The sequence below is a fragment of the Euphorbia lathyris genome, chromosome 2 (assembly GCF_963576675.1).
Source record: "Euphorbia lathyris chromosome 2, ddEupLath1.1, whole genome shotgun sequence".
Taxonomy (NCBI): Eukaryota; Viridiplantae; Streptophyta; class Magnoliopsida; order Malpighiales; family Euphorbiaceae; genus Euphorbia; species Euphorbia lathyris.
The window spans coordinates 132,516,296-132,538,173 of record NC_088911.1 but is presented as its reverse complement, the minus strand read 5'-3'; the positions used below and the strand labels follow the sequence as shown (position 1 = coordinate 132,538,173).

Genomic DNA, 21,878 nt, shown 5'->3' with positions numbered 1-21,878 from the left:
ATTGAAAAATACAATTTGATAAATTATTTTTCAAACTCACCCAACTTGCCAAATTATAGGTTAATTTGCTTTTTCCTGCCAACATTAGGAGTAAAATCCAGCCAAATTAAAGAGCCTAAAAAAGAGGGAGAAAAGCTTTCTCTACAGAGTGGGGTGGTAAAGGTTAAAGTTGCTCACGATTATTAACATTGAGGGTATTTTTACATCACATCCCGTATTTTTAAGACGAGCTGATTTTGAATATAATATTTAAATTGATTCAATTTACTACATTAAACTCTCAATTATTTCATGGGTAATTAAAAAAAATATATATGTGTAGTTACACGAATTGTAAAATATATGTATGTGAATCTTTTTTTATGATAAAAAAAGGACCGAGTTTCATCGTTTTGCTAAAAAAGATTTTTTTAGTTTGACACTAATAATAATTGCTAATGACCTCAAATTAAAATTTTAATTTTGAGAATATTTTCCCACTTTTCACTTTGAATTCCAAGGATGAAATTCTATTCCTAAAAAAGAAACAAATGATCATTTTTCGAATGTCAAACTAAAAGATTTTGTTTTTAACAAAGCAAACTACAATTATGTTGGGGGCAGCACCGATGTGGGAGTTGAAGGAAGTGCGGGACTTACCGTTATTCACGCGGAGTGTCAGATGTATCACGCTCCGTGTGGATCCATTGCTAGACTGGGGAAAGGATCGGTTTTGGATGATCAAGGGTAGAGGGCTATTCACGCAGAGCGTGAGTTTAACCGCGCAGAGCGTGAAGAGTTGCTTGGAGAGAGGAAGATCGCTCATTTTAGTGGACAGGGGCAGAATGCCACTCACGCGGAGCGTGAGTCTAAAGACGCAGAGCGTGGATGAAGAGGAGAAGACTTACTCGTCAAGTTCAGGAACAAGGATAAAACTGAAAATTCATCAATTTACTGTTTTACCATTATATTTTATTTACGCTACTGCCATCTTAGTAGTTTGGTTCCTCACGTGGATTTAATCAATTCCAATTTAAATATAACGTGACTCCTCCTAAGATCCATCAACGGTATTATTTATTTATTTACAATAAACAAATAAATTCCTAACAAGATTATAAAAATTTGAGCATTAAAAAAATAAAATAAAGTGAAGTGGCATAGTCAAACTACTTCAGCTGAGCAGTCTATTAATTGCAGAAAATCATTAAATAAAAGCAACCAATAAACATAAATTAAAAGAGGATAATCAAATAAACCATATCCTCCAAAAATATAAAACAAATTTTCCCACATTTCAATACCATAAATTTCCTTTTCTTTAAATAATCAACCATGTGCACAAGTTAGTGTTCAGTCACATCCTAAAACCCAAAAGCCGGAGGACTAAATTGAAAATCTAAAAAACTTTCTAATTTATTCATCTACGTCACTAAATATATCGGCCTAGCAGAAGAAGTCGAAAACCTTTGCTCCTGCCGCTGCTCCATGTTAAGCTGTCTCAAACTCAAATACGGAATCTCCAAATCCCCCTTTCTCGCCGGCGTCAGATTCCCGGCGATCGGTCCTGATGTCGGCCGGTTTGTTGTCCGGTAAGGAGTACTTGACCCGCTTCTACTCTCGGTTATATACACCGGACCCGAAATTGATCCGCGAAAAGCTCTAGCTCTAGCTCTGTGAACGTCTTCTTCATCGTCTTCAATATGAGGTTGGATCCATTTCCATTTGAAGAACAAGAACGCTTTCTTCCACCACCGTTTCTTCTTGTGAGTTTTCCGACCCGATTCGTCCTTGGATATCGGTTTTTGGAGCTTGAAATGCAGAGAATCGATTGGCTTAAACGACGTCGTATCTCGTTTGTGATTCCTTGCTTCCTCTAAGAACTTTTGCCGAAAGATTCAGTTACAGTGACAGAAAGAAAGAAGAAAGGACTAAATTGAAGAAATGTGATAAATTAGAGTACCTGAAAATAGTTGATTTGTGGATCGAAGCCATAGTCGCTGAAATGTTGAGGTTCTGGCATGGGGAATATTGGAGACTTGTTCGCCATTTTTGTGTCTGGTTTAGGAAAAGAGAGTGAAAGAGGAAAAGGGGAAAATGGGGGAGAGGGAAAGGTGTGATTCTTTTTATATGATAGGCTTTAGGGGCTCAAGATGTGGAATGGTATTGGCCGTTGGGAACTACTAAATGCGGCTACGTGCTTTTATATTTAAACGGTTCATTTTATCTCATTATTTTAAGGGTGGGGTGTCAGGTTCGGTCCAAAAACAGAACTAAACCGAATTGGACCGAACTAAATTACCTCTATGATGATTCGCGAAGCCAATTGGACCGAATTCAAAACACGGGCCCAACCCACGATAACTTAAGCCCACGGTTCAAGTTGAATGGGCTCCTAATAAAGGAAAGGGCTAACCACCCGAAATCCTAATAAGACACTAAACCACCCACTCAGAGAAACGATTATAAAGGACCACGTATATGACCACGTGGGGGTACGTGGCACAAGAGGAGTAACCGCCGAAGGCGGTTACCTGGAGGTGCTTATAAAAGAGATAAGGAAGCTAGGAGAGAGGGAGCTTCGCATTTTTTAATCCTCTATACGATTATCGATCTACTAAATTCCATATAAAACTGACTTGATCGTCGGAGAGTTTTTCCGGAGATCCTGTCTCCGGTTTTGTTTTGCAGGTAATTACAACGAGGATCATCCAATCAAATTCGGCAAGTTATCAATTGGTGCGGTGAACGTGGACCTTTTTTACCAACATCTGGTTAAGGGTACACCAAGAACATGTCAGAACCATCACGTACAACCGGAGTTACAACCAGATCAACTAGTATGAACTCAAGAGGTCCACGGACTGTGAGTTCGCAGCCTGCGAGTACACAGCATGTGATACCCAGCTCGTCGAATCCTTCAGGACAGTTGAGTCCATTATTGGAGGTCCAAGTGCAAACTGAGATGGAGATGTCGAATAGTGAGTTCGTACAAATGGCAGGACAGGTCTTGGCTGCGAATATGAGCGAAATGGCGGGAGATCGAATGATTAGTTTATTAACTGCAGTTGCTGATCACAATACCGCCGTAGCGGCTGCCCCTCAAGAACCCGTTGTCACCTCGACACAACCATCAACTATTCCTGCCGTATCTACGCTTCCGCAGTCGTCTCGAGAGACAAATCGGGTGGGTCAGAGTAGTCGCATGACACCACATAGCAATCCAGGCGACTACTCGTACCAAGATCCTAATATGACGATCCATCCGACCTGGCAAGCATCCCAACCGATGTCAGGAATGCAAGGAATTTTTCCGCTACAACAAACGGAGCCCTTTGTTCACAGACATTCAGAGTTGGTGACATCTGGAGCGAATATGTCTGGGCGGGAGCACACTTGGAATTTTGATCCTATAACTGGACAACGGTTAGACCCACAACGAGAACAAGTGTCAACACAGTATGGTAGGTGGATATCACCCAGAATTCACCAGCAGCGGATGGAAGAAGTTCGGCGGGAACCCAATGCTGAATTGGAAGATCAACTGCGAAACATGATGGAGCGAATGGGGTACACCCCTAGGGCGAGAGCAGTAGTGCAGAGTGATTCGCCTTTTGCCCCATCGTTGCGGGAATTTATTCCAGATCACAGAATAAAAGCACCGATGATACCTAAATATTATGGGGATCCAAATTCTGACCCTGAGGCGCATGTCAGGAACTATAGAGAGTTAATGGATGTTTCAGGAGCAAGCGAAAGCATAATTTGTCGATTGTTCTTGACCACTTTGGGTGGAGCAGCATCCGATTGGTTCCGATCTCTACCCACCGAATCTATTCACAACTGGACTCAGTACAGTCGTGATTTCTGTGCAAAGTTTGTGGGTTGTAAAGCAGCGGACGTGACGGACAGACAGCTAAAAGAGATCAAACAGAGAAATTACACTTCGCTGAGGGAATTTGTCGTGGCATTTAATGATATCCTGGTGCGGTTGCAGAATCCAGATATCATGAGCATTCGCAACATAATGGCAGATGGAACCACAGACTGGAGCATGCGGGAGGAAATCATTCGCAATAAGCCACGTACGGTGGCCGAACTAATGAAAATAGCAAAGGAATTCATGGAGGTGGATGGTGTTAACAGGGAGCATAGAGCTCAAACCAGGCGAGAGAGAGATGCGGCTAGATCCACTTCAGACAATCGGCGCCATCAAAATCAAACCCAATCCAAGGGTAATTTTGTCCGAAAAGGTGAACGTTCCTTTCAAGGGGGACATCAAACACCATTGAACACGACTCGCCATGAAGTGTTACTTTGGATTGAAAAGAACCCCCTAAAGAAAGATGTCCAATTTCCCGAGGCGAAAGGTCGAACCAGTTTGGGGCGGTATCCTAATAAATACTGTAGATTCCACAGGTTGAATGGCCATGACACGAATGATTGCTACGAATTAAAAAGGGAGATCGAAAAGTTGATCGAGAGAGGCAAGCTAAGTCAATTTATTAGAAAAGAAGCGACTGATGACAAAACAATAGTCCCACATGAAACAGAAGCAAGACCAGAGAAGAAGCAGAAAAAGGGGGTGATTAACGTAATAGCTGGCGGAATCTATGAGCCCCCAACAAAAAGATCTCGCCGTGAACAGCGAAAAAGCAACACAAGTAGGGGGGATGCCCTCAATTATCCATTTGCGCGAATCACGGAGCCGCATGCGGATGCGTTGGTGATCACGGTGACCATTGAAGGATGGGACATCAAGCGAGTCCTTGTAGACACGGGCAGTTCTTGCAATGTTATTACTCAAACTGCGTTCAACCAGTTGGGAATTCATGACGAGCGAGTAGAACATACTTTCATGGATGTAACTGGTTTTGGAGGTCAATCATCTCAAACAAATGGACAGGTTGTGCTGGAAGCAGAAATGGGTGATAAGAACCTCAAGTGGAGAGGTGATCTGGAATTCGCAATTGTTGATCTTCAGTTGGCCTATAATATAATTATGGGGCGTCCGTTCCTATCGGAAACGGAGTCGCTCATTTCAATGAAGCATTTGACATTGCATCTGCCAACACACCAAGGGCGAGTCATTGTTGAGGGTGATCAGCTTATATCTCAACAAGCTTATACATTGTCACTTGAAACAAAGCCAGACGAAGAAGATAAAGTTGACGAGAAGTTGCCAGCTGAGGCGTTAGGAGAAACAGAGCTATTTGCCATTTCAAATGACAAGAAGGTAAGAATAGCGGCAGGACTTCCAGAAGAAATGAAGAAGGCCATTACTGAAGTGTTGATCCAATGCGAGTCGGCATTCGCCGCTCCAGATGAAGTGCTGAAGGGGATAAGTCCAGAAATAGCAACACATCGATTGAATGTGGATAAAAGTGCAACCCCGGTGCGGCAGAAAAAGAGGGGACACGCTCCAGAGCGGCAGAAGGCGATTGAAAAAGCAGTGGCAGATTTGCTGAAATCAGATGCAATCCGAGAGGTTACTTATCCAGAATGGCTAGCTAATGTAGTGCTGGTTAAAAAACCAAATGGAACCTACAGAATGTGTGTAGACTTCAAAGATTTGAATAAAGCCTGTCCGAAGGATATGTATCCGCTACCTAACATTGATATATTGGTAGATGGGACTGCGGGATTTGAAGCTTTGTCATTCACCGATGTGAAATCCAGTTACCACCAGATACCAATGGAGAAAGCGGATGAGATCAAGACGTCATTCATAACTCATCAGGCGACTTATTGCTTCAAGGTGATGCCCTTTGGACTGAAAAATGCGGGAGCAACATATCAACGGATGATGAACAAGATATTTTCAGACAAATCAGGTGAGAACTTCTCGATCTATGTAGATGACATGATCATTAAAAGCAAAAAAATGCAAGATCATCCGCAGGATATTAAAGAAATTCTGGAAGTACTGATCAAATATGGCCTCAAATTAAACCCGGAGAAATGCACGTTTGGAGCGAGAGCAGGAAAATTCCTGGGTTTTACTGTTAGTGGCAAGGGAGTTGAGGCGAATCCTGAGAAGGTTAAGGCGGCGATGGAGATGAAGACTCCAAGGAGCATAAGGGAAGTACAACGACTCAATGGGCGGTTGGTGGCATTAGGGCGATTCATATCATGCTCTGCTCGAAGATGTCTACCTTTCTACAATGCCATCAAAAAATCTAAGTCCTTCGAGTGGACGCCAGATTGTCAAGAAGCATTCGAGGGGATAAAACGATTACTATGTTATCCGCCCTTGATGAGCAGGCCAGTGGATGGAGAAGATTTATTTCTTTATGTATCTGTCACCAGCACGGCGATATGCACCGTAATGGTGCGAGAAGAAGAAGAGCAACAGTATCCGGTGTACTATGTGAGTAAAGTCTTGAAGGATGCAGAACTTTGATATTCGAGGTTAGATAAAATGGCCCTCGCGGTGATAACCACGGCGGCTAGGTTGAAGCCATACTTCCAGGCGCATACTATTATTGTGAGAACTGGAATTCCAATTCGAAAGGTATTGCAGAAACCTGACGCATCCGGACGATTAATGGAATGGTCAATTCGCTTGGGAGAATTCGACATTCGTTATGAAGGAAGACCAGCTTTAAAAAGTCAAGTACTTGCCGATTTCGTGAATGAGTTCACGTGGGATGAAAACGAATGCCCAAAAACACAAAAAGAAGAGTGGAGTATGTTCACATATGGGGCATTATCCGCGGATGGGGCTGGACTAGGAGTCGTTATCAAAGGTCCGGACGTTATTCGCCTGTACTATGCAGCAAAGTTAACATTCAAAACTACTAACAATGCTGCAGAATATGAGGCAATGATATGCGGATTGAAATTGATTAACGAACTTATGCCAGAAAGAGTGGTAATCTACAGCGACTCTAAGCTTATGATAAATCAGATCACAAAGAATTATCTGGTGAAACAGGAAGATCTGGTCAAATATCATCAGGTTGTTAGTAGATTGACACAGGAGTTAACACATAAAGGAATCGTCTGGGAGATGGTGCATGTTCCAAGGGGCCAGAATAAGAAGGCTGACGAGTTGGCAAAAGCGGCGGCAAGTAGGGACCCATGGAGTCAAAAAGCATGTAATTTGGAAATAAGGTCGTCACCAGCATTCGAAGCCGATCAGATTATGGTCATCGAAGAGCTAGAAGATGATGAAGATTGGCGGATGTGCATCTGCCAATATCTGGAAAATGGAGATTTGCCGGTTGATAAAAGTTTGGCCAGAAAGCTAATTGGGCAGTCGGCGAGATACTCAATTAGAGATGGGACTTTGTACCGGAAATCATATACATGTCCATGGCTGAAATGTATTAGCCGCAACGAAGGAGATTACGTGCTGAGAGAACTTCATGAAGGAATTTGTGGTGCACATGAGGCATCCGCAACATTGGCAAGAAAAGTTAAGTTGATGGGCTATTATTGGCCAAAGGTGGTGGAGGATTCCCAAAAAATGGTAGCGGAATGTCACAGCTGTCAAATCCACGCGAATGAAAAGCATGTCCCTGGAGCCGAACAAGTCACTATAATGATGGCGTGGCCATTCGCAATGTGGGGGATCGATATAGTGGGCCCATTCCCAGAAGCAATAAGGAAAAGGAAGTACTTGGTAGTCGCAGTGGACCACTTCAGCAAATGGGTAGAAGCAGAGGCAGTAACCGCTCAAACGCTTGAGTGAATGATCGAGTTCTTACGAGAGAACATTATCATGCGGTTTGGAATCCCGTAAATGCTCATAACCGATAATGGTACCCAGTTCAACTGTGTCAAATTCAAAGCATATTGCGAAAGCATGGGGATCAAGAATCATTTTTCCTCCGTGAATCATCCCCAATCGAATGGTATGACAGAGGTTACCAACAGAGCCATGATTCAGGGCATCAAGAAGCGACTCGGAGATAAGAAAACGGGTTGGGTGGATGAGATACCGCATATGTTATAGGCATACAGAACTTCGGTGAAGGCAGCGACAGGCGAAACACCCTTCTCGCTGGTTTATGGGGCCGAAGCAGTTCTTCCTGTTGAAGTCAAGTCACCTACAGACAGGGTGATTTATTACTGCGCCACCCAAAATCCTATCAATGTTAAAGATGCATTGGATTCTGTTGAAGAGCGAAGAGAAAAAGCTTACATGCGAATGACAGTATATCGCAATAGAATCAAAAAGTATCATGACAGAAGGGTGCGAAAGGTGATAATCAATGAGCGGGACTTGGTCTTGAAAAAAGCAGACAAAATACAATCCAGAGAAGGCAAAAGAAAATTAGGCGTCAATTGGGTTGGGCCTTACAGGGTATCCAAGAAATTGGGACCGGCAACCTTTGAAATAGAAGAAATGAGCGGGAAAAAGCTCTCGCGCACCTGGAATCTAGAGAACTTGCGCCAATACAAACAGGCTGAGTAGTTAAGGGAAATGACGAGTACTCTTTTTCCTTTTATGAGTTTTTTCCCACGGGGTTTTCTGATAAAAGGTTTTAATGAGGCTTTGATCCCACACAGTTTATGTATTCATGTAACGTGAAGTTTTTTATTTTTAGCAAAATAAAGATATTCAACGGTTACAATTATTCAATATGCAACAGCTGAATGCATGTCCTTCTCAACCGATAATAGAAAAACATAAATGTGTTGCCTACAAAAAGAAAGGCAGATGCATGATTACGCATCATTCGCAAAACCTTATGATTAAACCTTATGATTGTTTAAGAATTACAAGGCAGACATAAAATTAAGCGAATAAACGAGTACTCAAAAATTGCGAAAAAGGTCTGGCCACCCTAACGAAAACAAAACTAACTACGAAAAATTACAAGTATGAAGTCGGCAAAAGGCAAGGGTCGCATACGAAAGTAACCGGCATTAAGGCAACTAGGAATAGAAACCCCACAGAAATGGCACATGTAAGTAAAACGGCAAGCGAAGAAAGTAAAGTCACTCGGTTAATATATGCTTAAAGTTTGTTACATACAAAAGTTCAGATATGAATAAAACTATACTACAGTTTCTTCCTCTTCGCCTCTGTTGCCCCCTTCACCTCCAGCGGCTTCCCCATCTTCTTTAGGGTGATCTGCTTCAAGCGAATCCCCAACAATAAGATCAGTAATCGCATCAGAGCGAGGTACCTCTGGCTCGACGTGAGAAACATTTTGCGGTGCACCTTCTTCTACATCCTGGTTTGGGATCTCGCGGCTGATTGGAAAGTCATTGGAACTCTGCCAGTCAAGGAGAAGTACCTCATCCATGTCAGCATCTTTCGCCTCCAACTTGTCCCATTTTTCAACTAAATCCTTTTCAGGAATGGAAACTTTGGGACGATTGAGTACGCGCTCTGGATGCCCATGTTCATAGGCCGCATGGATCCGCTCTCCATACCAGTAGATGCGGGAGCTATCTTCAGCTACGATCTCCTTCGCCTTCCTTTTTTGCATCTCCAAAGCTTCGTTGGCCGAATTCAGATTATCAACGGCCTTCTGAAGCTCATTGGACTTAGCCTGGAGTAGTTTAAGAGCTTCCTCCCTCTCACTGACAGCTTTCTGACAGGCATCCTCGAGGAACTTTACCTTGCCTTGGACGTCATCAAGGAGCGACTTCTGAGTCGCCAATTCAGTACCAAGGTTTTCCAGCTCTCTCGTCCTTTCAGTATCCCTACAGAGGGCACCCTCCGCAAAATTGATAATCTACACGTAGGACGATACATGAATGAAAGAGTGAACGGAGACACGTATTTGAAAGATGGAACATGAGTAAAAACCAATATACCTCTATGGCACGCTTCTCAATCCCCTCCATGGCAGTTGGAAGCGGCACTTGTTCGCGGACGCGAGAAGCAGATGGGAGTCGTCCAAGGACATTACATATGGAAGAAACAACGTCCTTACAGGAAAAGCTCACGGCTTTACCGAAGGTTCTAGTCCACCATCCGCTAATATCAGGAATCGACTGCGAATACATAAGGAGAGGGATCAGGAGAAAAACAAGTGACTGGTAAAATGTAAGGGAAAATAAAGAAAACGAGAGGAGAGAGCAAATTATGATACCTCATGAATGGGAGTAATGCCCTTTTCTTTGGATGGGGTGGATATGGGTGTGCCACCAACAGACAAGGATACAGAGGCATTTTTCTTCCTAGGACGAGAAGACTCCACATCCGCATTATTCTTCCGTTTCCGATTTAAGGGAGGGTCCTCAGAAGCAGGGCCCAGTGAAACGGAAGCAATTGTGGGGGAAGTCGCCTCAACAAAAGAAGTCGCCCCCACAGGAAAATTCACCCCTGCAATAGAAGTTGTTCCCGCCGACCGCCTTTTTGTCCTCGCCAAAGCTTTCGCCTCTTGATCTGCAGCGAGTTGGGATAAAGGGTCACCCCTGCAAAGGGTTAAGAGAAATCATCAACTAAGGAAATAAGCTAAAAATACCTTGTACGAAAACACGATAAGGGATATAGACAACATGATCTCCCTCGCGATAAGCAATCGCCACTCGGCTCCTTAACATATGGAATGCCTGATCATACGTCCATATGAAAGGGGGAGTGTTCTTCAAGAATTTTATAATGGCGGATTCTTCCTTGCTCGGATAACCAAAGTTCAAACTCTTTACATTAGGTCGACCCCAGCAGCGAAGAAAGTTTGGATTCTCTTCATTAAACTTGATGAAGAAATAAGACCTGTCCCACTCGCGGATTTTGTTCGACTTCTCATCAAAGCCGTAGTAACCGCTCTGTCAGATGAAGGTAAAATACTCCCCCGAACTTTTAAAGTGGTGAAGCTTGGAGAAGATCTTGAGCGAGAAGGGGACCTCCAGACAATCCGCCAAAAACTTATCCAGGGTCAAGTCGGCCCATCCATTTGGATGCAGTTGTCCAGGTGCGATTCCATAACCATCAAGGATGGAAGCAATCTCATCCGCCAGCGGATACGTGAAACCGCAGATAATTTGGGCGACAAATATGGTAAAATATCCCTTTGGGAAGTCGCCAGGACCTCTATTTTCCCCGGGAATGCTTGTTTTCAGGCCTTGAAGCCAGGGGTACTGCTCCCGCAAGTCGTCAATCGTCTCGCGGCAAACAAAGCTTCCTGACCTATCCTTCTTCGGTAATAAGCGGGGAGTTGGGATAGGTGGTGGAATCAACTTCCTAGGGTCGAAACCTAGACCCTCATCAGTCGTATTCGCCAGATGGAGAAACTCGACGGGATGAGAATCAGACCTAGGAGAGCTAGTTGAGACTTCATCAACCATCTCATCAACCTCGTGGGACACCTCGCGATTGTAATTTTCGTCGAAGGGTGTGAAATCAAGTTCAGGGTTCGACATATCGGTGAAGGAAACGAACAGAAATAAAAAATGGTTGAAGGAGTTACAGAAAGAAAAACTTACATGTGAGAAAGAACGCAGGGAAGAACGAAGACAAGAGGGTTGATGCTGGAGAGGAAATGACAGAAAACGAAAGAGCTACTGGTTAAAACCCCCAAATTTTCAATACCCAGACGAATGTGAAGAGTTGCCTAAACGTGTGAAAAGACCCTAAAAGGGCTCTTACCAGACCAGGGGGAGGCATATGATGATTCGCGAAGCCAACTGGACCGAATCCAAAACACGGGCCCAACCCACGATAACTTAAGCCCATGGTTCAAGTTGAATGGGCTCCTAATAAAGGAAAGGGCTAACCACCCGAAATCCTAATAAGACACTAAACCACCCACTCAGAGAAACGGTTATAAAGGACCACGTATATGACCACGTGGGGGGACGTGGCACAAGAGGAGTAACCGCCGAAGGCGGTTACCTGGAGGTGCTTATAAAAGAGATAAGGAAGCTAGGAGAGAGGGAGCTTCGTATTTTTTAATCCTCTATACGATTATCGATCTACTAAATTCCATATAAAACTGACTTGATCGTCAGAGAGTTTTCTCGGAGATCCTGTCTCCGGTTTTGTTTTGCAGGTAATTACAACGAGGATCATCCAATCAAATTCGGCAAGTTATCACTCTATTTTTTAAGACTAAACCAAATCAAATTATAATTCGATTTGGTTTGGATCGAACTGAATTATTTTGGTTCGGTTCGGTTTGGTTCATGTTAGGACCAAAGAAAGCAGATACTTGTGTTTTGACTAACTAAATAATTATATAAAGACAATAATCGTATAATTAGTTTTTCTTTTGTATATATAATTAGTTGAGAGAAAACCTTAAAAGTAAAAGTAGTATATATTGTATTTTGGTTTAGTTTTGTTTGATTTTGTTCGGTTTTGGACCAGATCAAATTAAACCGGACCGAAAACCAAACCAGCTTAAAATTAGGACCGAACCAAACCAAATTATAATTCGATCCGGTTCGGTTTGGGTTTTTCGGTCCGGTTTTTTCGGTCTTTGGATTTTCGGTTCGGTTTTGCTCACCGTTAGGTTAAGGTGTAAAAATACCTTAACGTTTTAGGTCGGGAGATATTTTACCTCTAACGTTTAAAATGGTGCAATTTTACCGCTAACATTGGAAGCCATGAGCAATTTTACCCCTAACGTTGATAAATTGGATCAATTTCAGACACTATTATAAAACACATATATTTTTGTTTGTTATCCACACCAATTGTATAACAATTCATGCTAATCCACGCTCCGCTTGGAATTAGGCACGCTCCGTGTGGATTCAATTTAAAGAACTTGTTCCTTATTCGAGCTTCCTCCTTAGTTACAATTCTATCACTCCTTATTTACAACCAGTGTCACTTCCTATTTACCATCCATGCTACCCCTTTATATTCAACCCATTCTACCCTTGTCTTTACATTTTTAATTAGGGTAAATAATTTATTAGTCCCCTAGTTTTTACCTAACACACTGTTTAGTCCCCCTATTTTGAAAAACAAATTTTAAGATCCCTATCTTTTACCAATATTAACTCTGTGGTCCTTTTATCTATTTTTTTTAGATTTTTAACCGAACATATCTTAGCTTTTAGGATAACCACGGTACAATACAAGTTGACCATGTTACTCTATTATTTTATATATGTCTATTTATGTTAAAATATAACGGTTACAGGTCTAAAAAAACTAGACAAAAGGACCAAAGTGTTAATATTGATAAAAGCTAGGGACCTTATAATGTGTTTTTCAAAATAGGAGGACTAAACAGTGTGTTAGGTAAAAACTAGGGGACTAATAAATTATTTACCCTTTTAATTAACTATGTAATTGTCCTTTATTGTAATTTGACATTTAGGTTTTGAGGTGATATATATTCATCTCTTTCTCTTGTAATACTTAATTTTTTATCAATCAAAATTTATCATCTTCTTTAAGAAGCTTTTGTTAATGTTTTCACATTCAACAATGAGGATTTTACTATTCCTATGGATTTAGTCCATAAAATTGGGATTAACTCCTTCAAGTTTAGCTTGAGAAGAAACATTTTTGCGAGTTTACGATTAAAACTAACTCGTCCCAAATTAATATGTATCATGTTTTTAGTTTTTCTTTTATATTTTACGGGTTTTACTATTTACCGCCCCCAAATTACTTATCACCGTCTCCATTTGGACAATTTTACCATTTTTATAATAAAAAAAATTTAAAACAAGTTTTTTTTAAGAGAATTGTTCAAAATTTGGCCTAAACGGATGTTGCATCCATTCCTGCCATGGGACGAACGGATGCGGCGTCCGTTTAGGCCAAATTTTGGCCGGTGTAAAATCGTGAAATTTTTATTGACAAAAAATACTGAATTATTAAATTTTTTTGTGAAAAAAATGAAAAATTCTCCAATTTTATGCAAAATCGTCATTATATATATATATATATATATATATATATATATATATAGATAAAAAAAACGTAAATTTTAATGTTTCTAACTTGTAATCATCCATTTCTGGGGGTTCGGGTTGTCACACATCAATTATTTTCATAATTTCAATTATTGTTGTTCGGGTTTATGATTTTTGAGAGAAAATTTTCAGTTTTTGATCAAAATTATGAGAATGACAAAAAAGTCAAAATAGGGGGCGATGAGTAATTTGGAAGCGGTATTTAGCAACACACTTTTCAATATTAACAAACTTATGTAGAGTTTTTTAAGGGTATTTTAATCTTTTCCATTCTTTTACTTACTAGCCATTTGTATAAATAAGGTAGTTAAGATCTATAACTTTTTCATTCTTTCTCATCTCACCACAATAGTTTTCACATTGACCCTGATAACCACGGTGAATTTGATCATTCACCATTAGATATATACTGATTAAAATTCTAAGGTGGAGATTCAAAGTATCATAACCCACGTGGTCATCAAGGTCCATGTGAAAAATACTGCATCTCGCCAACGTCATCTTTTTCCTCTCTTCTTTCTCTCTCAATTCTTCATTGTATCAATTTTCTTCCTTGTAATTCTATTATATTTTTCATCAGATTTATTATAATATTAGAGCAATTTTGCCCATCATGAAATTTGATTGTTTGATTTTTCGAACCCAATTCATTTCTTTCACTTGAGATCGTTTGATTGATTTCAAGATCTTTTCATGATAGAAATTAAACCTAAAAAATTAAAAAATCAACACAAAATATAAAATAAGAACAAAACATGCATTTGACTCAAATTATTAAAAATAATAATTCAAAGTAAGCCAAAAGACCCTAAAACCGTACTAAATAATATGGACCCTATATCAACATCCATCCAAGGGAGGAGGATCCAATTAAGGCGGATCCTTACGCTTATCCACCAAATCCCTCAAGTTGCGTTTGAGGAATCAGGTTGGTATTTGGTCATTTGGTCGTGATTCTCTCTAGTCGAGTCCAACATTTTTTGAAGCTTTGTTCAATATCATGCATAAACAAGCAATCCATTTCAAAATGTTAGGATTTGGCCTCTCGTTCTCGTTACCTCTTTTGTGAAAGAAAACTATTGTAATTATTTCAGTAAGGATATGTTTTGCCATTCTTAAAAGATGCCTTTTAGGATTTCATTTAAACTGTAAATATATAGTTTAAGATTGTACGAAGGATCATATATCATTAATAATAATAATATTATTATTATTATTATCAATAGACTCTGAAATAATAAATAATTGACTAGTGGTGAGTTAAGAATGAATAAGATATATCATCTCCAACAATATTTATTATTTATTATTGGGTTAAGGTGTAAAAATACCCATAATGAATAAGAAATATCATGTTTATTGTTTGTTGTTGCTATATTGATTTTTTTTTTTTTGCTAAAACTAGTTATTTTAAAATTTTATCAAACACTTTTTAAATTCAGATTTAGAATTAAAAATACAAAAAAAAAAAAAATAGTAACTAGGATGTGTTATCTTTCAAGATCTCTATGGTCCTTTTTCCAAAATATTATACAACAGACTACGAGGTTACAGATATAGTATATAGTTGTTGGAAAAGAACAAATTTAACCTCTGCTTATCATGCAATTTCAAGCGTCACTAACGAATGTTGAGTTTTTTCATTTGTAATTTCTTGTTTTGATTACATTCTAACATCTAGGATATTGATCGCCAAAAAAAAGGCTTGAAATTGCATTTAAACTATCATCCATTTTCATAAGGCTATTGTTAAGAGAGAAGTTGTGAAATAAACTTGAAGGTCTCCTTGTGCTATTGTTATTGAGAGAATGCGATTAGACAAAAACGACAATACATGTCATTATTATCAACTTTCAATTTCATTTTATGATTACTATTAAATTCAAATACGAGATAACAATTATTTATATAAATAACTTTTAACATGAAAATCTCAATGATTATTGTATTTAATTAAAATAAGTTTTATATTTTATAAAAAAAAATATATTAAAGGAAATTCTACAATGGTCTCGGTCTAGTGGACCTTACCAATTAAAAGATAACAACTATACAATCTTATTATTTTGATATACATCTCATTTTTCATTGGTCGAATCCATTGAAAGCCCCAGCGCGAACGCCTAAACCGCCATCCGTTTGATCACCCACATTTCTACGTTTCTTGCAGATATGAGAAATGGAAACACCCGAAAACTGATACAAAACGTTCTGGACACATTTCTAAAAATTGAAAATACCTATTCTTTAGGATTCCTATTCAGTTTAGTATTAGATAAATTGAAACTTCCTATTTGACTTAAACTTCACTTACAAATCTTGAGCTTATCAAATTTGACTTTCCTGGTTCAATCTTCAATATGCAGATACACTTATCAATCAAATCTCATCTTTGTTTTCTATATTTTAATGATATGAACCTCTTTGAATTCTGATGGAAGACCTTCATTCTTGTTCTTCCTGATTTCAGATTTCATATTCTAGTTATTCTAAAATCAGAAATTACGTTTCATAGTCTCCATTTCCGTGCAACATAGATTATAATACATTAAGACTGGAATGAAAAAGCTTACCAACAACTGAGATTGCACCTCCCAGATGTCATGTATTATACAATTATTACACTTCCAACCCCAATGGTTATGAATACTAGTTCCATGTCTGAAATTTTTTCTGTATTTCCATGTTCAAATGCAAAACATACATACCATTTGACGGCGAGGCTTTAAACGCTGCAGCTCCAAACAGTCTCGAAGCAAAAGAAGTTGAAACTGGGAAACTTTTCTATCAGATTGGTTAGTGATTTGCTCAGCAACTTCCTGGCCTTATTCACTGCTCAACATTAAAATGAACATCTATAAGATCTGTTTTGACCTGCTTTTACAGGGCCAATGCCTTCTGGAGTTCCTGCAGAAAACATTTCAAGGTTACAGATTTTACTCGAGATTTAATGAGACGATTAGACACAAACATAGGGTCTATGGGACTCCCTCTCTCTCTTCCCAATTAACATTTTGTTAAAATTTTCCATGAGATTTTTTTAACTGCAAAGAGTTGTTTGGACAACAGATAGTCAGAGAACGATCAACAATAGTAACTGTTAATAAGAACGAAACACATGAGATCCAAATGGAAGCTAAAAGAAAAAAACAATTAAGTTCCATACTAATTTTCCTCTAAGAGTAATATATTGTTATAAATTCACCAAGATTGCTTTGATGGTGAAGAAATCTTGATTCTATAAGAGCAAGGTATTCAAGGAGTACAGATTCCATTTTATTGATATGATATCCATTCAAATCCTTTCATGTATTTCCTAGGAAATAAACTTTAGAGTTCTAGATGAAGTCTCATTATTGGGCATAAAAATTTATTTGATGTTCACATATTTTAGAAAAAACAGAATACAGAGAGCAAATGCATTCTTACAACAGAGCTAATGGGTGTGAATGTGTCCTGTCCTTTAGCCACAGTCCATGGAAGCCCTGCAGACTAACAAACAGTAGAAAGAATAAGAAATCCAACGGAAAGAAGCAAAATATTGGAAAAATAAAAAGACAGTATGCAAAGTAATTTTTTTTTTTGGATAAGAAGAAGTTCTCTATTCTTTACGATTGATTTTTCAGACACTATAAGCCCCCCAATCATGCCCCACCACAAACACCTTCTCCTGATCCGGCGCCACCGCATCCATAATTCCAACCAGATCTCCGACGATATGGAGACAACTATAACTCCGCAGATCTTCCGGCGCATCAGTATCCCCATACCCTCTCATATCCGGCGCCACCGCTTGGTATCCCTGCGCCGCAAGAGCCACAATCTGGTGCCGCCATGAGTACCATAACTCCGGGAATCCATGGATGAAGAGAATCACCGGACCGACCAGCTCTTTCATTCTGAGAGCGGGTGGCATTAAAATCACCGACCCCCGAAGACGCCCGAGTAGGCCACGGGAAAGGACTTTAAGCACGGGTGAGTGGGGCTTAGCCCCCTTTTTATTGGCTTGATAAAACCACATAGAACTCTCTCTCTATCAACCCAACTGTCTAACCTTTCTTTCACATCACAGCTATCAACTCTCCTTTCTTGTCTGGACAGTCAATCTTTTTTCGACGCTGGGCTTTAGTCTTAAACATTTCTTGAGACGTTCTCGGAAAAACAGCATGAAGGAATGGAACAGAATAGACATCGAGCAGAGAAGAGGCCGCAAGCACATTCATTGAAACATCAAATGCTAGTGTTTTCGCTCTTTTTTGTTACAGTTAATCCACGCAAAGAAGAGGGTGGGCATGAAAGAAGAATGAGCTAACGAAGTGGTAAGAAAGAATTACTTCTACCAAAAAAGGGGCCCATAACTTCCATGGCGAAGCTTATAGAACTAGATAATAGGCATTTTTTTATGATAACTGCCATTGAGCATTGAAACAAAAGAGGGAAAGGAAGATAGGAAGGACTAGACTAAGCCAGGGATGATATGCAAAAAGAAGTAAAGTCCAGGTAAAGCCTAACCTCTTTTTGAAATGTGTCCCACTTCTTAGTATAAAGCAACTGACGCAGTTGATGCGCCCTTCTTCTCCCTCCAGCTTTTTCTCGAGTTAATTATGAAGAAGTGAGCGTACCCCAAACCTCTCCTCTCTCCCCCTTTTTTAGCAAGATTCGTATTCTTCCCAGCTCCCAACCAGCCCTTTTACCCTCCAGATCCCTAGAAGTAAAATCTCATAAGAAAATTTTTTATTTTTCCCCGTGACTCGGTAGCAAGCGAGGTCTTCTGGTCAGTACCGCTTTCCTTGATGCGATCTTGAACTTCCTGCAAGATCACCCAAACTAAGCAAAGGGTGGCTAAAAAAAGGCACCTTTACGGCTTTCTTCCTAAATAGAGGACTGGGTTATGAGCTTTACTCTGAAAGAAGTTGGTTCCTGCCGGAGGCAGGGCTAAGCTCGAGTCATTCCTCTACGTGGTGGCTCAGTGTGTCTACCAGTTTCCGGTGAGGCTATTCGGAGATCCAGGGCCAGTCTCCTTCTCCCCAGGTAACAAAATCGAGAAATAGAAATATGGGATCACAAGGCAAGGCAGGCCGGTAAGGCTTTAATACTTTGAAACCGTTTCAGTAGAACTACTCACTAGTCCTAACTTTTAGCCGACCCCACCTCTTTCCCTGCTCTCTCTTTTATGATTCGACACCTGCTTTCTTTCCCTTTCGAAAAGCCAACGCCCAAAGGTGCTCTATTGAGCCGGTCACCGTCTGGTAGAGTAGGGATCCAGATTCTGCGATATGGATGTTGATTCCGTTAATTTTGAGATTCCGGTGCTGAATCGACTCCATTAGGTGTTTATTAGTGAAAAGTGTTTGGTTGTTGGTTTGGAATTGGGCATTTGTAGAGCAGAGAAATGGAGAGTATAAGGTTTATATTATTTTAAACCATACCATAAAATAAATAAATAAATTTACTTCGACTAATAGCGATTTTATTAATATGAAATACAGTAAAACCTTTATAAATGCATATCTTTGAAACCGGAAAAAAATATTCATTAAGCGAGATTATTTATTTATCGATAAATGAATAAATTATTTATTTATCGATAAATTAATAAATTATTCATTTATCAATAAGTATTCATTAGATATGTAATTACCTTGTTTAGGAAATATATTATTTGATTGATTTATAATTATCACATTAGCGTAATTACAAATCAATCAAATAATTATAGACATCAATATAGGCACAATTATAGGTCTTATTTTTTTTGTAAACTCTTGGGTATTTATATTGATATATATATATATATATATTTATTTATGTAATTTAATAATTATTACTTTATATTTTCATTGGGCCCTTAAGGATTTAAATATTTTTTATTATTTAATGCATTTAGCGAGATTATTACTTTAGTCCATTGGTCCAAGTCGGGACCGGAAGAATTTATTATATAATCGAGGTTATTACTTTATCGAATATTCATTTATCGAGGTTTAACTGTAGGTAGTTCATTATTTTTTTTTGGAATTACACAAAGTAAAAAAAAAGGGAAACGCAAGTAAAAACTAAAGGCATGTTTGGGCGTCTCATGGAGGAGATACAAGTACAAGGAGGGCATAAACATTTGTTAAGATCGTTGCAGTCGGCTGATTCATTGCAATTGAAATTATTTATGGGCGCTTTAGTTATCTCAGGAGTACATTTTGCTTTCTTTGGACCTGCATAAATATAAAAAGACAAAATCAGTATATAAAATGCTACAAAACAAATATATACAAAAATCAAATACAACAATTCAAGTGCTTCTATTGAATTACTACTTTTTACAGAATGTGAAACAAATGACGACACAATTATTAGTGAGAGAAAAGTTAATTAATATAAAAAATATTAATCAATAAAATAATTTTATTATTTATTTTTGTGCTAGCTCATCATGACAAAAATCATTTAAATCATTAGCAAAAAAATATTGTTTTCAAGCATATCACACAAGGTGGAGCACAATCCTAATGATTTAATGAGATTAAAAAAAATTAATGCTTGAGGGCTCATGTGATAAAATAAATAATCAAAATAAAAAAAATTCATCTTTTTTAACTTTAAATGAACAATAAAAAATTATACAAAAAAAAAAAAGTAACAACTCTCTTTTCGTAAATCAATTAAAAAAATTATTTAATAGAGAAAAAACAAAACTTATCTTCCGACTAAAAATCAGAAGAAAACTCCAAATAAAAAAACGAGAATTTGTTAAAGATAAAAATTATTCATAATTATCGATGTTATACGGTGTATCTTTACAACTTATCCAACACTATTCTATTTAGATACTTCTAATTAGGAATTCCACTATACCAACTAATTAAGGAATTAATTAGTAACACTTACATAAATTAACATATAAGAAGTACCTACTTTTAAATTAAAAAGCCTATTTATAAGGAAATGACAGTTTTTTTTTTAATAATAATGGGTATATTATGTTTTTGAGGTGGAGTTAGTTGGTTGATGAGCTCAAAATACAAATAATAAAAAATGCAAATCCTGACAAATTAATGCAAATGAGTTGGTAATAATGTGAGCCTCTTTTTCTGATTCTTTCCAATTTTCTATAACAATAAAAAAATTCAAAGCCCTTTAAATGTGTTTTAAATTCAGATTTTTTTTTGATGACATTCGATTTTAATCGATAATTATAATCGGTCAATATAAAATCAACATGCTACATCAATATTTTAATCTCTTTAAACATCAAACATGCTGACGTAGCGCATTAATTTTGCATTAACCGGTTATAATTATCAGTTGAACATTTTAGTGGGAGGTCAAATTGATGACGTGACGCGTTGATCAGTCATAATTACTAACTAAGAGACTCTTGGATATGCTCTCAGCTATTGGCTTGTTTTTGTTAATTTTAATTATTTACTGTTGTAGTTAGCTGGTTGCTATTAGCAGGTTAATTATTTGTGTTTGATAAATTATGTTTAACGATTATCGATAGTATGTAAAATGTCTAATATAAATATACTTTAAATTAATCAACATATATTTTAAATAAAAACTGTGAAATACAAATTAATAAAAATAATAAAACTTTATTCGTTATAATATTATAAATATAGAAATAACGTTAAGAAAATAAATGTGTTTATAAAAATAAGTATGATTTTATCAATATCAAATAATACAAACAACTGTTCATACAAAACTTTAAAAAGAAATTTTTGTGAACTTTGCAATTTTAAAAAATAAGGGCATGTTTGGTTCATATGTTCCTGTTTATTGTTTGTTGTTGCTGTTGGCGATATTGATTTTTTCGGCTAAAACCAGTTATTTTAAAATTTTACCAAACATTTTTTTAATTCAGATTTAGAATTAAAAATGGAAAAAAATAATTCCAAAAAATAAAAACAAACTACACTAAATCGTAAATCTTTAATTTTCTTCCATAGTAACTAAGTTGTGTTATCTTTCAAAATCTCTACAGTCCTTTTTCCAAAATATTATGCAACAGACTACGAAGTTGCATAATCTACCCTAACAGTCACTATATTTTGAAG

The 21,878-nt window shown here is 38.1% G+C and overlaps 2 protein-coding genes across 5 annotated transcripts; both read right to left on the bottom strand.

Annotated features, from left to right (window-relative positions):
* Positions 1-1,280: 1,280 nt before the first annotated feature.
* On the bottom strand, positions 1,281-2,140 carry LOC136216883 (uncharacterized). The gene is made up of 2 exons (XM_066003427.1): positions 1,943-2,140; positions 1,281-1,862 (listed from the first exon to the last, which is right to left on the bottom strand). The coding sequence occupies exons 1-2, from the start codon at positions 2,027-2,029 to the stop codon at positions 1,404-1,406; spliced, it is 546 nt and encodes a 181-aa protein (XP_065859499.1). The 5' UTR covers positions 2,030-2,140; the 3' UTR covers positions 1,281-1,403.
* A 14,183-nt stretch (positions 2,141-16,323) lies between these two features.
* LOC136219983 (uncharacterized) lies at positions 16,324-19,176 on the bottom strand. Of its 4 annotated transcripts, XR_010684348.1 has the most exons (4): positions 18,724-19,176; positions 18,334-18,631; positions 17,251-17,313; positions 16,324-16,728 (listed from the first exon to the last, which is right to left on the bottom strand). XR_010684348.1 is itself a non-coding variant. In XM_066007612.1 (3 exons), the coding sequence occupies exons 1-3, from the start codon at positions 17,840-17,842 to the stop codon at positions 16,702-16,704; spliced, it is 447 nt and encodes a 148-aa protein (XP_065863684.1). In that variant the 5' UTR covers positions 17,843-18,327; the 3' UTR covers positions 16,324-16,701. The 4 variants fall into 4 exon arrangements, 1 of the variants encoding a protein (XP_065863684.1); XR_010684347.1 differs by having other exon boundaries at positions 18,334-19,176; XR_010684349.1 differs by lacking the exons at positions 18,334-18,631; positions 18,724-19,176 and adding an exon at positions 17,434-18,327.
* Between the last annotated feature and the right edge of the window lie 2,702 nt (positions 19,177-21,878).

Excerpts from the sequence above, each read along its gene's own strand:
- LOC136216883 (XM_066003427.1), bottom strand. The coding sequence starts at position 2,029 with ATGGCGAACAAGTCTCCAATATTCCCCATGCCAGAACCTCAACATTTC. Across the intron at positions 1,863-1,942 it reads CACAAATCAACTATTTTCAG|TTCTTAGAGGAAGCAAGGAA; the intron begins GTACTCTAATTT and ends TTTCGGCAAAAG.
- LOC136219983 (XM_066007612.1), bottom strand. The coding sequence starts at position 17,842 with ATGTGGTTTTATCAAGCCAATAAAAAGGGGGCTAAGCCCCACTCACCC. Across the intron at positions 17,314-17,485 it reads TGGCGCCGGATCAGGAGAAG|TCTGCAGGGCTTCCATGGAC; the intron begins GTGTTTGTGGTG and ends ACTGTTTGTTAG. Across the intron at positions 16,729-17,250 it reads TCACACCCATTAGCTCTGTT|GAACTCCAGAAGGCATTGGC; the intron begins GTAAGAATGCAT and ends TGTTTTCTGCAG.